Source organism: Sorghum bicolor, chromosome 10 (genome assembly GCF_000003195.3).
Source record: "Sorghum bicolor cultivar BTx623 chromosome 10, Sorghum_bicolor_NCBIv3, whole genome shotgun sequence".
Taxonomy (NCBI): domain Eukaryota; kingdom Viridiplantae; phylum Streptophyta; class Magnoliopsida; order Poales; family Poaceae; genus Sorghum; species Sorghum bicolor.
Genome location: NC_012879.2, coordinates 60,288,465 through 60,304,397, shown reverse-complemented (window position 1 = coordinate 60,304,397; position 15,933 = coordinate 60,288,465). Strand labels below are relative to the sequence as shown.

Here is a 15,933-nt window from a genome sequence, read left to right as displayed (position 1 = left end):
ATCCATGCAAAATAAATAATGAAATAAATTAATAAATTGTGTCAAATTATTCTGTTTGAAGCCCAACTGATGATGAGAGCTAGCAATATAGTAGAAACAATATATTCATCTATCTATCTAAAACTAATTTTATATTGCTATATATTTGTTTAAAGCTTTGAAGGCTAAGGTTTGTTGAACCGCAGGTTCAGTTTTAATTCGTGCTTGCTCATGTTAACGCAGTGGACTTTTGGTACTCTATGAAATGGTCAACGGTGCGTCAGTTGTCCCTGTACCAACCACGACAATGGCGCATGTACGGATGTTATAATCTTCCTGTTGCAGGTCTATGGGAGTAGCTGGAGAACCCCTTCCCTAACTTTGTTCATTAATACAAATAATTTTACAATGAGTAAAAAAAGTGTCAATAAACATAAAACCTTGGTTATTAATGATCAAGTTAAAGTTTGACTATGAACCTGTTTTTGACTTTCTATGAACCTGGATTTATGATACGTGAGTTTGTAAGTTTCTTCTTATCCGAAACTACATGCTTAAACCTAACCTTTCTTGCTTTCTCACCCTTTTTTCATGGTCAACGAGATAGAAATAACGCGGGAAATAGACAAGTGGGGTTTTGGGCCGTGGGCTGGAAAAAGAAACAGACGATGGAGAGAAGTTTTGGACCTTGGCAAAATCACAGACTTGACCTGTCAAGTTTGATCGCAACTTGACCTAGCCTCTAACGTCCGGTACCTAGTCTAGACTAGAAGTGATTCAGATGTGATGTTCACCTCCCTTGTCAGTGGGGGCGCTTTCATCGCTGCATCACATAGCTTTATCCCTCATATCTTGGATGCACCGTCGACGGAAACTGCAGCTCCTTCATCTATACTACATTTGCTTGCAAATGATGTAGCCACTTATATGAATCAATAAAGTTGGCCTGAAGTTTCAAGAAAAAAAACCTCTACTGACTTCGTCAAACATAACCCACGACACAAACACAGTAGACCTGGACCATTTCTCAGCAACGGTGACAACATTTCTCTAAACTAATGAGTAAAACCCCTGTTCCAAAATGGCTACGGATGTACGTAACAATTTGTCCAGATTCATGACACTTACTTTGGCCCAGAGAGTGATAATTTGAACCGTTTGATTGGACTGCAATGGTTAGGATCCTTGTACATGTCATCCATTACAAAATTATTACCGTGTTGTGTGGCACCTATTGTATGACGGCGGATAAATGACAAAGAACACAAGATCAATCACAGCGGAGACATAAGATTTAACGTGAAAACCTCCTCCAATGCAAAGGGAAAAACCACAGGCGCCAGCCAGCAAACACTCCTAACTATTATTAAGAGTTTGGGTTACAACGCCGTGTACCACTTTGCTATGGCCCAAGCCTCCGACGACGGCTCTCCGCTTCGCTCCGTCAGAAGTCGGCTGTTATAATATCCAACTGAATTTGGAACATATTGAACAACACCGAATCACCACATAGACAGTGAGAACCAACAAAACAAGTCTCCACTTCTTCAGCCACGTCGACAGGTCACAGGACCAGCCGCACTGTATCATTTATTGGGATCCAGTGTAGCAGGCAATGAAGAGGGAAAACACAATCTCTATAGACTAGGAGTATATCACTAGAGAGCTCACAGCAAGCTAAACATAATGAGCCTAAGGATCGGCGAAAAAAAAAATATCACACAGAAAGGGGTAAACAAAACTAGAAGGGAAAACCAGCAACAGCAACGAAACGAAACGAAACGAAACGAAACAGCCCACTGCCCACCACCGTTGGCGTATAACCCGGAGGCCCACGCGAAATCGGAATCGGGACCGAAATCGAACTGGAACCGGGTCGGCCTCTTCATTTCCCACACCTTTTGCTTTTATTTAATAATTTAATATATTTTAAAATCCTTATTAGTTCTTATTTCTGCAAAAGTACGGTAATGTCTCCAAAAAAAGTTCTAAACGAAAATTTTAGTAATATATTGTTATTTTTATATAATACTCCCTCAAACCAAAACAGAATGACGCTATTGATATGTGAATTTATTATAAAATTATTCCATGATTTATTGATATTAATTATGTATTATAAATATTAACGTTATTATATATATATATAATAGATCTAAGTTAATAATATTTTTTATAGGACAAAGGGAGTATGTTTAAAGTATTGTTTTTATTTTTATATTTTCTTGGTAGGTGTCAAATGAAGATAATTTATATCAAAATTGTAACTATCAATGATATCTACAAGCTTTTTATTTTGAAGTTTTTCTTTTGAGACCTTTAAGATGCTTAATAAAATAAGACAGAATTTAAGTTTTTTCTTTGAGTTTGTTAAGATGCTCAAGAAAATAATACAAAATTCAAAGCATCTTAATGATCTCAAAAGAAAAATTTCAAAAGAAAAAACTTGTAGATCTCATCTATAGCTAGAACTTTGATATAAAAATTATCTTCATTTAATTTTTATGACGATAAACTCCGGTGCATGATTAATATACTACTGAAATTTTATATTATTTTCTCGAGTATCTTAATGATTTTAAATGTAAAAATTGAAAACTATAAAGTTGTGGACCATATTGAGAGCTATAACTTTGATATAAAAAGTGTCTTCATTTATTACTTTTCTAATATGATAAGAAAATCAGTTTGGAGAAAACATAAATAAAGTAACGAACAACAAAACTAGAATCTTTAACAGAACTCAATGCGAAGGTACAGAGGAGCCTAAATTATTAAAAAAATAATGATGTTGGGATACATCGTGGTGACCGTTCCTTTTTATTTTGGTGCTGCTCATGTAAACTGGTATTCCCAGTGTGGATCAGCGGAGGCCTTTGATCTAAAAAAAGTGTGATATCTCAAAAAATAGTGTGGATCCAAATGACACTATTGTACAAGTTTTAAGGACCACCTGTGAATTTAACTCTAAATATAATAGTACATTCTTATATAAATTTAATCAAACTTTAGATTATTTGATGTAAAATTGAATCTCTTCAGAGATGGAGGGAGCCGGTGTGAAAAGAATATTCATGAATTGAATAACCATGTGTGGACCAATAAGGCCTTGTTTAGTTCCGGAAGCGAAAAATTTCGCGACACTGTAGCACTTTTCGTTTGTTTGTGGTAATTATTGTTCAACCATAGATTAACTAGGCTCAAAAAGATTCGTCTCATAAATTTCGACCAAATTGTGAATTAGTTTTTATTTTCGTCTATATTTAATACTACATGCATGCGTCTAAAGATTTGATGTGACGGGAAATCTTGAAAATTTTTGGGTTTTTAGGTGGAAGTAAACAAGGCCTAAATCAACTCATTTCGTTGGATGGTAATATGCCATGAAAGATGTGGCATGCAATTCTAGTTAAGCATGCATAGCACAAATTGCCCTTAAAGTTATGCTTGCTCGTAGTATAACTAGATTATCGGACTAGGTAAAGTTGTGCTTAGTGTTTTATTTCCGTGCACATGTCCATTGACACGTGTTTCATTAAAAGGGTAAAGAACAAATACAAAGCATGACGGCTCAAGCATCAAGCGCGAGGGTTGTGTTTCATTATAATTGGAGTGACAAGTTAGATATTGAGCTCCATACACCAACCAATTTAACTGTAAAGTTTATGAACATGTGAGAGTTCACTCATATTTCAACAATAGGATCAATCATCCTATCTTAGCTCCGAAGTCTGCTGGCTCAATCTCATTTTTTTCAGAACAGAATTGGCTTGTTTTACCACCCACCTTGCTCTATCTCTAATCAATCAGACATGTACTATATAACTATACTAGGCTATTATTGAACGTACTAACGCCCTCTCACTCTAATAAATTGGTCAATGCTGATCATCTGCCTTGACATGATCTAGTCATGGTCAGTGTGAACGCCTGAATGAAAGCCATGCAGTGAAGCAAGGACAGGTGCACTATGTGTACAGTGGATACATAGGTGCCGGCCGTGTTGGGTGTTTGCTGGTGCAGGCTCTTCAGCTACTGCACCACATTTTTTATCATGTTGTTATCTACGCTTCATCAATAGCAGCGCAAAAAGATGGACGTTGACAGCTTGGCATGCTTATGTTGTCTTTGATAGAGATAAGTACTCCATCCGTCCTAAATTATTGGTTGTTTTTAGCTCTATTTAAATCAAACAGAGCTTCCATCAAATTTCTAGGAAAATATGGAAACTTGTACATTATCAAAATAGATTCACTAGATACACCATAAAATATATTTTAACCTCTATGTTTATTTCATATTTGTATAAGGTGTTAATATTATTTTGCAAATTTGATCAAAATTAGGCAAATTTGACTTAGGACAAATTTAAAATGACTTACGGTTTGCAACGGAGGGGTAAATAAAAGAGATGAAGACTAGCGGTACCACACTGTTGGCATACAGGCCGTCGTCTTCTCATACCAGCTGAATTTTCTGAGTTCAGAAGCAAAGATTCAGAGTTCTGTCCAGTTAGGAACCGCACAAAATGAATATTCAGTCAGATATGGTTCCGAGTCTGTGGCCTGATCAGGTTGCAGCCATCAAATTTGGTCAAAAACGTGACCGTGATCTTTGCCAAGCTCGTGGCTTTTCGACGGAGCCGGCAGCGGATGCCGATGACGACCTTGGTGGACAGGTAGGTGAAGCTGTTGCCGCTGCTAGGGCAAGCAGAGCCATCAGCCATCACCCAAGTGTGACCAACTAACTGCATCCGCATGTGAACGCATTGACAGATCAGATGATCATCCATTCACATAACAATTTCTTGCTCTTTTTTTTTGTCATCAGAGATAAAACCGAGAGTAGGAAAGAATCTTCCGGCGGTTTCGCGAGGCGAATTAAGCATCGATTCTGACGAATTTTACATTCTGATGAAGGAACAGACGAACGAAACGGCAGTGAATTTGCTCAGGCAAGATATTTTTCAGCAGGGAGGTTTTGACAGGGACTGATATGAAATTAGAATTTTCCCCAGGGATGTTGCTCTCAAATTCCTCTGCTTTTTTATTTTACTTGTCTACCCACAGAACACACGCCTTGGCTTCGCGCCACTCGCGGCCGCGGATCCCCACCGCCGTCCGTCGGTCGTGATCCCCTCGCCGCCGCCGCCGCCGCCGCTTCAGCTAACCCTCGCCGCCCGTCGTCCCCGACTCCGGCCGGTCGCGCTCGCGCACCCACTCAAGTTTCCCATCCCGTGCTCCCCCTTCACCGCGTCGCCTCGTGTGGGTCGGGTTATAGGGTCGGGCGAGAGCGCGCCACCCGACCCGTTTCGTGGCTGCTCCGGCTCCTTTTCCCCTTTTCCTCTGCTATTTTCTCTCTCCCCCTTCGTCCAGACCCAGAAGGAGAGGGAGACAGAGAGGAGACGAGGAGCAGCAGCGTGGCGACGCCCAAATCGAGCGACCTGATCGAGGCCCCTCGCCCCTACTCGCTTAATCCCAATCCGAGCCCGCCAATTGGGCGTCCCGCCCACGCAAAGGTGCGATTTTTCCCCTCCTCCCTCCCGCTGCCTGCCTGCCTCCCGTCTTGGAGGTTGGAGCCGCGTGCCCCAGCCGCCAGGATCGTTGACAGGCACCCTCCCTCTTGATCCGAATCAGCGGGTTTGTCCTATTAGCTTTCGGTGCTTGCTTGCGTGCCGTGGTATCGTTCCAATTTTGTGGTTTTTTTGTTCGTGGGCTAAGAAAAATCATGTCTTGTTTCTCCAATTAACGGGGTGGGTGCCTGTCATGTTCGGGAAGCGCGTGAGCGTTTCAGAGGAGAGAGGAGGAAGGGCGGAGGCTTTTCGGCGAAATTAATGTGTGAATTGCGGTGTCCAATTTTATCTTTCGTTTCCTCTTTCGTGATGCAGTTCATCCGCGTCGCGGAGGAATAAGGATAAGGAACCCAGAGAGAACTTAGCAATTTACCTGGCGAGGGGAGGAGGCTTTACGTAATTATAGTTCCTGGGGGGATTGGCTTTGGTTGTCATTTACATGCCTATACTAGATATAGTTTCTTCTGCTTAGAATTCTGCATTTGTCATTGGATTCTCAGTATTTTTAAGTCCAGTGCTAGCTTTGAACAATTGTTGGAAGGACATGTCATGATTATTTGCACTTCTACTCTACTGCTATTAAGAAGGGGATTCCTGGGGTCTAAGGGGTTTAGGGAACAGTTATGGCAACATTGATATAATACCTGTAGTGTTATTTGCTAACTGTCATGAAATAAAAGAAATAACGTTATCCACTTATCATTGAATCGTGCTTTCAGGTTGAAAGTCAATGGACTTCTCAGTTCTCAACAACGTTAATAAGCCATAGCTGTGTTTGGCTCATTTCTAGTTGTTTTTGTTGCAGGACACTGGGAAGAAAACTACTGGCGTGCTGACAAATCCAACTGCGGTTTTCTTGGACTACAGATGAAGCGGGCTCGAAGGCGTGTGTGCAAGAGATGACTGATGAGGGATGCTAGTGACATTGATGAACTTGTTGCGGGCGTGCTGGCGACCATCGAACCGGCATGCCCGAACAGGCTCAGATGTTACCGGTAGGCAGGATGGACTTCTATGGTACAAGGACGCCGGGCAGCATGTCAATGGGGAGTTCTCCATGGCTGTTGTTCAGGCCAATAACTTACTTGAGGACCAGTGTCAGATCGAGTCGGGCCCACTGAGTTTTCTAGATTCTGGACCATATGGCACTTTCGTTGGCGTTTACGATGGACATGGTGGTCCAGAGACGGCCTGCTATATCAATGAGCATCTCTTCCAGAATCTGAAAAGTAACTTGCTAATCTTTAATACTGCACAGTAGCATTATTCCCATTTCTTAGTACTATATCTGCATTTGGCTTTCAGTTTGCACATAAAGGAGCCATCCAGTGATCAATCCATTCTTTCATGGCTTGTATTCAGGATTTGCATCTGAGCAGAATGCAATGTCTGCTGATGTACTGAAGAAGGCGTATGAAGCTACAGAAGATGGATTCTTCTCTGTTGTTACCAAACAATGGCCTATAAAGCCTCAGATAGCAGCTGTCGGCTCATGCTGCCTGGTCGGTGTAATTTGTGGCGGCGTGCTTTATGTTGCCAATGTTGGGGATTCCCGTGCCGTTTTAGGAAGACATGTTAAGGCCACTGGAGAAGTTTTGGCTGTCCAACTGTCAGCAGAGCATAATGTAAGTATTGAGTCAGTCAGAAAAGAACTGCAGTCAATGCACCCAGAAGATAGGCACATTGTTGTTCTCAAGCACAATGTTTGGCGTGTAAAAGGATTGATTCAGGTGTGTATTCTGTATCCGAGAACCAATTTGTTGGGTTCAGATTTTGTTAGAATTATCATCTCATAGCTTTGTTTGGTACAGCCCCAGCTCCAAGATTTTTTTGGAACTAGTCATCGCTAGCTCCAGAAAGTCTTGGAACTGGAGCTGTGGACATGTTGAGGGTATTTAGTTGAGCAAATTTGTTATTATTTTAGATTGAACACATGTTTAAACCAGTTCATTTTGTTCTACAAATTCCAAATCCTGCATGAATCTCGCCATCTTGGGTCTGGAGCTGTGCCAAACCTGATATTTGGTCGTCTTGAACTATCCGTTAATGCTGTTACTAAATGACACCAGTCATGTAGGTCTTTGGATGAAAAAAAAGTGGTTCGTAGGTGCTGTTTGAAGTACAACAGAAATATTCTTACTCGCATTGTGTTATGATTGATTGTGGCACCATTCGTATTTCTCTTATGCAGGGAGCTTTAGAATTGGTTGTGTGGGGGGTTTTATTTTTTTCCGCATCAATTGGTAGTGCCTGAAGCATATAATGGCATTAAGCTCTTTCTCATTAGTTATATTACAGCTAAAGTGTTATTGGTGAATATCATATTCATTTATGCTTATTCGTTAATCAGCTTAACTTTCTATTACTGAAAATACGCGAGCCCCCCTTACCCTTCAACTTCAGGCTTGTTTGTATAGGTAGTTATTATACCCAATCTGGTAATGGCTTAATTGCCTGTTAATCTGCATTCTGAAGGATTTGAATCTGATCCCCGTGTATCTAACATACAACTGGCTTGCTATGCTAAGATGTTAAGTTTGTGATTTTTTTATTCTATGAGTGACAACTAGCAAATTTGGCAATACTTCTAAGTTTTCACATGTATATCAATTATTGAGTTTTCTCTATCGTACGTTGCAGGTTTGTAGATCAATTGGTGATGCTTATCTCAAAAAGCAAGAGTTCAACAGGGAACCCCTATATGCAAAATTCCGCCTCCGTGAACCTTTTAACAAGCCAATACTAAGTTCAGAACCATCAATATGTGTGCAACCACTACAACCACACGACCAGTTTCTCATATTTGCATCTGATGGACTTTGGGAGCACTTAACCAACCAAGAGGCTGTTGATATTGTTCACAGTAGCCCCCGCAGTGTAAGTTGTTTTCCCCTGCTGTATTTCATATTACTTTGGATACTCGCTACAAGCTTCTGTTTATGGGGAATGGACTATGTGATTAAGATAATATGATGAATTTTCCTACTGTATAGCTGACTGTTTCTACAAAAAAGTTGCATCCTTTACAAAAGGCGAATATCTTTTGCAAATATCATTGATTTCATAGTAACAAAAATATAATGACCCTTGGGCACTATGCATGTGCACAGTCATGTTTATTTCGAAATATGTTTAAACAAAATAGAAGGGTCAATTGTTTGGCAAATAATAATGCAGTTCAGGCAAGGTAGAGAACAGAACCACTGCTGTAGAATTGTGATTGTCGCATTGACATAGAGTTGGATCTATAGCTCCCAAGAGCCTAGCAATTACCTGGTTTGGCCAAAGGAGCATGATTATATGCTTAGATGTTAGAAATCTCTCCAAACAATGAGGTTTTCTCAACTCCTAACTGAACACTTTAACACACAAAAAGTTCTATTTTTTCACTAATTTCTTTTGTAGTCCCTCTGGTTGAAATCAAATGACGTTTTGGACAGCTATTTTGAACTGCATTTAGTTAAATATACATTTATGTCCAAAACAACAACTATACTTGACTGGAGGTAGTAAGAAAACTTCAGTACATGTACTGCTGCTCTTAGCCAAACAGAAGTTTCGATGTTTGGAGGTAGGTGGCTGCTAACTGCAGCGTCTAATGCTTCACATCTCTGTTTGGTCTTGCAGGGCTGTGCTAGGAGGCTGATAAGAGCCGCACTGCAAGAGGCAGCCAAGAAAAGAGAGATGAGATACTCGGACCTCAAGAAGATCGATCGCGGTGTTCGCCGTCACTTCCACGACGACATAACAGTCATAGTAGTGTTCCTTGACTCCAGCCTCGTAAGTAGGGCGAGCACGCACCGAGGTCCCACTCTTTCCCTGCGAGGTGGTGGCGCCAGCGCTGGCCTGCGCAGCAACACGCTTGCACCTACGTGACTGTAAAGTGCCTGGTGGAGAGGAGGCTACAGCCCTGACTGGAGGAGGTTTTCTTTCCTCGTGTCGACTGTGTTATATATGTACTTGTACCGGCCAAGATCATCCATCCCCCCTCAATGGTGTAAAGGAGAGGCGCGGAAGCTCCTCCCCAGTGTCTTTGAATGCCCTAAATGGTGTCAAGGTGTGGACTCAAGTTGATAGCTCGTCGCTGTTCTTCTGATGATGCTCTGTGGAAAGCTCAAATCCTTTCCACCTGAAAAACAAGTAATATGTCTTCCAGTGCTGGAATTAACCCTAGTGCATATATATATATATGAAATAATAATAAGCCAAAAGGAGGAGTAACTTATTTAACTGATGCTGTAAGGTGTATGGTATGTTTTGTATGTGTACTGTTTTTTACTGCTACTGCATCTACTGTTGTTAATTGACCGCTGGTAAAGTGAAATCAGTGATTTGGTCTCACTATTATCAGTTGTTCCCAGTATTACTGATTTGACTGTTCCTCCTCATAAAGCATGCAATTCTAGTAGTGTTATATCAAATGATTTGAAATTTAACTAAATTCTATAAAAACAGTCTAATATTTATCATACTAAACGAGTATTATTAGATTTGTCATGAAGTATATTTTTATAGCATACCTGTTTGGAGTCATTCATGTTGATAATATTTTCTATAAGCTTAATCAAATTTAAGACTTTGACATGGCCTAGAATGGTATCATTGGGGTGGTGGGGGCGGGGGGGGTGATCTTAGGATGTATCGTCGAAATATACCTTTTTTTTTATATAGTATATATCTATTTGGAGTCATTATTGTTGACAATGTTTTTTTATAAACTTAGTGAAATTTAAAATAATTTGACTTTGACCAGGCCTAGAATTGCATTCTTTGTATTCCTTTTTAGATGGATCGCCATAGAATATATTTTTATAATACAACTATTAGAGTTATAAATATTTTCTATAAACTCATTTAAATTTAAACTTATTTGGTTCGCAAAAAAAAAAACCTTATTTGACTATGAGTAGGCCTAAAATTAGTTTTTTTTTTTACTGGGAACTGAGGGCAGTATTTAGGTTATTGCTCGTTAACATGGATATATATAGTACTTACAAAACGTATTCGTATTTTTAGATATATTAATTTTGCTATGTATCTTATAATTTTGGAATGGAGGAAGTAAATCTGAAGGTAATAACAGCTCGTTGATATCAGGATAAGGATACCAAATTTATTGAAAACTGAAACGGGGTCTCGTCGGTTGTGTTGTTGTGCGGAACGCATTGATCTTCTCACCCACCATGAAAGCCACGACGACGCCCATGTTCGTCCCAGCACCTTTCAATTCCATGGCCTCCGTGTCTCTCTCGGGCGCGCTCTTGTTGCAAAACTTGCAATGCATGCATGGCGTGGCACATGGCAACGACTGGTGCAGGTACTGACGTTGGCCGATCGATCCATCTTGCATTGTTGTGTGTACTGTGTCAGATGATTGAGATCCGTATTTATTGCCATGGCTCTCGACGTCGCCGGCCGGAGCCACGCCGACGCAGACACACATGCGCAGTCGCAGCCGGACACGGTGACTATTCGACGCCGTGAATCAGCTCACCTAACCTAACCAATCCAACCCAATCTCCGCCCGGCCGGCGGCCTCTGTCGGCGCACATACGATCGCCAGTGATACGAACACACGACGACGAGGAACCGGCCCACCGTGGCGTCGGTCACTTGCAGTTATCGGTAGCTCAGCAGGCTGAGCAAATCTGACCGATTTATCGTGGCTATGTTTAGTTTTCAAGAATTTAATTAATCCTTGGAGTGAGTTCGTCTCTGAAGAAACTGGAACATACAGCAACGGCAATCAGCATGCATGTCCAAAGTGCGATGATATACATACTAGTAGTTTTATATATATTACACCAAGATCACAGTCCGGAGATGCATGGAATGGATCGAAGCACAAGCCGGTCCAGGGTATATATTACATGAGATCGATCTTCATCAAGATAGAAGGAACTGAACCGAACCGAACCGAGAGGAGATCGATGCATGGACGAAGGAGGTCGATCATGGCGGGGATCAAAAAAGATGCAAAAGGTACGTACGTAGTAGGACACGTACAAGCAGCAGCAGCAGCAAAGCAAAAACCAAAAGCTCTCTATAAATTAAGGGTTCTATAGATGTCAGTCTCTTCTTCCTCCTCCAGCTCCAACCTCCTCCGATCCTAGCAGCAGCTGTGGCGGTGGCGGCGGCGGTGGGGGCACAGCATCAACTCGATCGCAGCGACGAGTATGCATCATCCATGGCGTACTGGTCTAGAGCTTCCTCCTGCAGAGCGGGCAGGAGCCGTGCTTGATGAGCCAGCCGTCGATGCACGGCACGTGGAACACGTGCCAGCAGTCCGGCAGGCTCCGCACCTTCTCCCCGACCTGGAAATCCTGCGAACCATTCACGAACGAACACCATCCATCCAGATTTTAATTTTCAGAGAAAACTCAGCAGCGATCGATTTCTTCTGTCTGAAGAAAGACAGAAGAAATAAATGGCCGTACGTCGTCAAAGATGGATCCGGACGACCCTACCTGGAGGCAGACGGAGCATCCGGAGAGGTCGCCGACGGCGTCGCGCCTGTACTCCTCGGTGATCCACGACTCGGGGAGCTTGTCGATGGACGCCCGCGGCATGCCGTTGGTGGCCTCCACCTCGAACAGGTCCGGCGACTCCCTGAACGGCGACGAGTCCACCGCGTTCATCTGCAAATAATGGCGAGGCAACCTAGCTCGTCAGGCGTGGAATAATGGAACGAACGAACCCGAGCGCTGAACTGCAGGTTCAGAGAAGCACAAGATGCATGCATGAATGATCGACGGACATGGATGGATCAACCACCGACCTGGCTCCGGACCACCCTCTGCACCGCCGGGTCGACCTTCTCGCGCACCAGCCTGCCGGTCAGGAGGCTGTAGATCACGTTCAGCTGCAGCATTGCACAACAGATTGATATTCATCAGTTCAGACTTTCAGAGACGCCGCCACCATCTCAGTCTCAGAGCATGTTCAAATTGAGACATGAGAGACGCCAGCGTGTCAGTCTCGTAACACGCCACGCGTCATGACTCTTTCATGAGCAAAAGATGAGCAAAGCGTATGGATCATGTGTATATACTTCGTATATGCTACAAGAGATGATAATTCAGAGATAGACGCCTTGCAACTATCCTATCCGGCTATTTACTATACTGGTAGGTAGGCAGTAGGAGTATCTGGTAAGGTAGGAAATGCTCACAGTCAGCACAAAATTTCTACAAGGAATTTGCAGGCAGGAATTGCTCTTTGTTGAGGAGGAAAAACTAATTGATGCCTCTTGGCTGAGTTGCAGGTTTGATTGAATACGTCATTATAAGCACTGTGTGAAAGAAACACACAGCCTTAATAAAATATCTAATGATCCATGCATATAAACTACTACTAACTAACTGACTGATCAGCAACAGAAGCTAGCCGACATGCAGATTGCAGACAGAAGCGAAGCAAGTCCACGCAAGAAAGCAAGTCAGGTTTGTTGTCCTACTCCCAGCTACTGCTGAATCTGTGATCACCAGTGCTGATCCTGATCTGCAGTATGGTGACTGGTGAGTGCTCATGCTTACCACGTAGAGGATGCTCCAGATCCCGGAGCGCCGCGACTGCCAGAGCCGGATGGAGGAGTCGACGACCTCGATGGAGACGAGCGCGCCGGTGATGGCGCCGATCCCGGTGCCGCGGAACAGCCCGCTCTCCGTCGCCAGCCCGATCAGACCGCCGGTCACCGCTCCCAGGAACAGCCCAGCTGCATGCAGTGCGTTTTTCAGATTATCAGTTTGCAGCATCAAACATGCAGAGATAGTAAGATTTGCTTCAGAACAAATTAAGCAAAAGTGAAGTTGTGATACGAGAGAGAGAGAGGGGGAAATCGTTTGCCAAATTGCACTAAAATCGAAGCCATCAAAACTTATGGTGCAGCTAGACCAAAAATGTGGTAGTAGCTGAAGAACATAGATAGCTGAAGAAATATGTTTTCAGTCAGACAAGGCTGATTCTGTATTTCTTGTTTGAGCAATAGTTGCATAGATGAGTGTGTTGTTTGAGCAATTGCATAGATAGATGAGGTTGTCTGAGCAATCGCAGACCAATTAATCCAGTGATTTACAAACACTTGAAAGCTGAAACAGAGTTAAACCATGAATGAAATTATTGGGGCGAGAAAGAACAACAGGCAGAATGAAGTGAAACTTCAGAGGCCCGTAATCACGGCCGGACTAACTCAAAAGCCCCAATTTGTGTGCACTGAATCAGGCTGGCAGATGGGGATCGGAGTCTCGGACAGAAACGAAAATAAGAAAGAAAAGGGAAACCTCCTGCAGAAACGTAAAAAAGATGGAATTCGCACGCGCCCAAATCGGCTACACCACCGCAAATGCAAAATTTACGAGCGGGGAGTTACGGATCAGAGGAGGAGAAGCAAGGAAGGACAAGAGTTGAAGGAGGAGCAGGAAAGGCGAAAGCGCGTGCAGGGAGGGGCTCCGTCCGTAGTCTAGTCCGTACCGATGGCGAAGATGAAGGTGATGACGCCGCGGCAGACCCTGCGCATCATCTTCCTGCCCCTGGTGCCGCCCCTCCCGCGGCCGGCGCTACCGGTCCTGGCGAGCGACGTGTTGCTGGAGGACCGCGGGAAGGAGGAGCTCCCAGCTTGCAGCTGCGGCAGGAACGCGCCGCCCGACGGATCCATGGCCCAGGAACGCGCCGGCAGCAACCACCACACACCGCCTGCCGCTTCGATTCGCTTCGCTTCGCTTCTTCCTCCGAGTGACTCCTGGGGTTGGGCTGAGCTAAGCTCTCCGATCTGGTCGTAGCAATCTCCGCTAGCTAGACACGACGAGCGAGGGTGCGGTGGGAATGGGAACTGATCGAGGGGAAGTCGTTGGACGAGGACGACGAGCGAGGGGATTGAGGTCTGGTGGCGACGGCGCACGCAGACGCAGCAGCTGCTGTGATGGAGGGGATCGGAGGGCAGGCTCGGATGAGCTAGGACGGACGGGTATGGTAGGTCGAGCGGTGGTGGCGAGGAATTTATGGCGCCAACCAACCCGTCGCCTCTGCATTTATGCCGCGACGAGACCGGACCGGAGCTACTGCACGGGCACGGCATCACAGCAGCTGTAGTGAGCCTGCGAGCGAGGCCGAAGCTGCATGCAGGCCGTGCCCGTGTAGATATTTTTGGCCGCTTTGGCGCCACGTGCATGGGTGCAGTGCATGCCCCGGCCGGCCACGGCCAGCACAGTCGCCTACGCTTCCGTACTTTTACACTACCTGAGTATAATACTTAGGCCTTGTTTAGTTCCCAAAAAATTTTGCAAATTTTTTCAGATTCTCCGTCACATCAAATCTTTAGACGCATGCATGAAGTATTAAATATAGATAAAAATAAAAACTAATTACACAGTTTGGTCGAAATTGACGAGACGAATCTTTTGAGCCTAGTTAGTCCATGATTGCATAATTTTTGTCAAATACAAACGAAAGTGCTACAGTGTCGATTTTGCAAAATTTTTTGAAACTAAACAAGGCCTTAATACCTCTTGCCTACTCCGTACCATATTAGGCTGTTACTGTTCACCATCCCAGGTTTTACCTATGTACTGTACTTTCACTCTGAAAAACAAAAAAATTTCAAGATTCTCCGTCGCATCGAATCTTTTAGCACATGCATGAAACATTAAATATAGACGAAAACAAAAACTAATTATACAGTTTAGCTGTAAATCACGAGACGAATCTTTGATCCTAGTTAGTCCATGATTGGATAATATTTATCACAAACAAACGAAAGTACTACACTACCGAAAACTTTTCACTTTTCGAAACTAAACAAGGCCTAATACTACGCACATACTCCGTACGTACATACAGTCATATTTGTGTATGACTGTATCTGCAGCTGTAGTTGTACACAGTATGTACGCACCGCACCACTCCGAACCTGCCGAGTCGGGAGATATGTGCGTGTTTAGTTAAGAAAATGTAAAATATCAAACTATTTTAGAATGATAGAATGTAAAATGCTAAAATTTTTAAGATTATTTTTAGTTTTATCTTAAAATACAGAATTTATTGTTCTTATGAGAGGGTCTTCAGGATTTTTTGAATTTTTTTTTGTCTTTTGATGCTAAAATTCAAAATGAAAAATAACCACGTTTTTGTTAAAAATTTTACATGACATTTAGTTCTATAATTCAAAATAATAAATTGAAACCTAAAATTTTTTGGAATATAAGGGCTTTGACCTCTCCACGCTACTAGCCTACTACTGTACGGTACTTCGATCTGAATCCGTCAATCACGTTGGGCTACATGTTCGGCAGCAAATTAATGACGGGTAAAGCAACCGGCTTGCAAATCTGAATTTGCTGACTAATTGGCCAATCAAGCATGCAACTTCCACCGGCCAGTACCGGCAT

The 15,933-nt window shown here is 43.1% G+C and overlaps 2 protein-coding genes across 3 annotated transcripts; one reads left to right on the top strand and one right to left on the bottom strand.

Annotated features, from left to right (window-relative positions):
* LOC8065001 (probable protein phosphatase 2C 60) lies at positions 5,059-9,914 on the top strand. 2 transcript variants are annotated; one of them, XM_002438990.2, is made up of 5 exons: positions 5,059-5,497; positions 6,357-6,780; positions 6,914-7,281; positions 8,192-8,428; positions 9,179-9,914. In XM_002438990.2, the coding sequence occupies exons 2-5, from the start codon at positions 6,465-6,467 to the stop codon at positions 9,425-9,427; spliced, it is 1,170 nt and encodes a 389-aa protein (XP_002439035.1). In that variant the 5' UTR covers positions 5,059-5,497; positions 6,357-6,464; the 3' UTR covers positions 9,428-9,914. The 2 variants fall into 2 exon arrangements, with proteins under 2 accessions (XP_002439035.1, XP_021305247.1); XM_021449572.1 differs by lacking the exon at positions 5,059-5,497 and adding an exon at positions 5,512-5,618.
* LOC8069201 (NEP1-interacting protein-like 1) lies at positions 11,304-14,568 on the bottom strand. Its single transcript, XM_002437557.2, has 5 exons — positions 14,021-14,568; positions 13,087-13,265; positions 12,330-12,413; positions 12,019-12,189; positions 11,304-11,874 (listed from the first exon to the last, which is right to left on the bottom strand). The coding sequence occupies exons 1-5, from the start codon at positions 14,202-14,204 to the stop codon at positions 11,752-11,754; spliced, it is 741 nt and encodes a 246-aa protein (XP_002437602.1). The 5' UTR covers positions 14,205-14,568; the 3' UTR covers positions 11,304-11,751.

What these genes read in the sequence shown, in the direction of transcription:
- LOC8065001 (XM_002438990.2), top strand. Translation starts at nt 6,465, where the DNA reads ATGCTAGTGACATTGATGAACTTGTTGCGGGCGTGCTGGCGACCATCG. An exon ending in TCTCTTCCAGAATCTGAAAA is followed by an intron (nt 6,781 to 6,913) that starts GTAACTTGCTAA and finishes GCTTGTATTCAG; the next exon opens with GATTTGCATCTGAGCAGAAT. An exon ending in GTGTAAAAGGATTGATTCAG is followed by an intron (nt 7,282 to 8,191) that starts GTGTGTATTCTG and finishes CGTACGTTGCAG; the next exon opens with GTTTGTAGATCAATTGGTGA.
- LOC8069201 (XM_002437557.2), bottom strand. Translation starts at nt 14,204, where the DNA reads ATGGATCCGTCGGGCGGCGCGTTCCTGCCGCAGCTGCAAGCTGGGAGC. An exon ending in TCTGGAGCATCCTCTACGTG is followed by an intron (nt 12,414 to 13,086) that starts GTAAGCATGAGC and finishes GCAATGCTGCAG; the next exon opens with CTGAACGTGATCTACAGCCT. An exon ending in AGAGGGTGGTCCGGAGCCAG is followed by an intron (nt 12,190 to 12,329) that starts GTCGGTGGTTGA and finishes CATTATTTGCAG; the next exon opens with ATGAACGCGGTGGACTCGTC.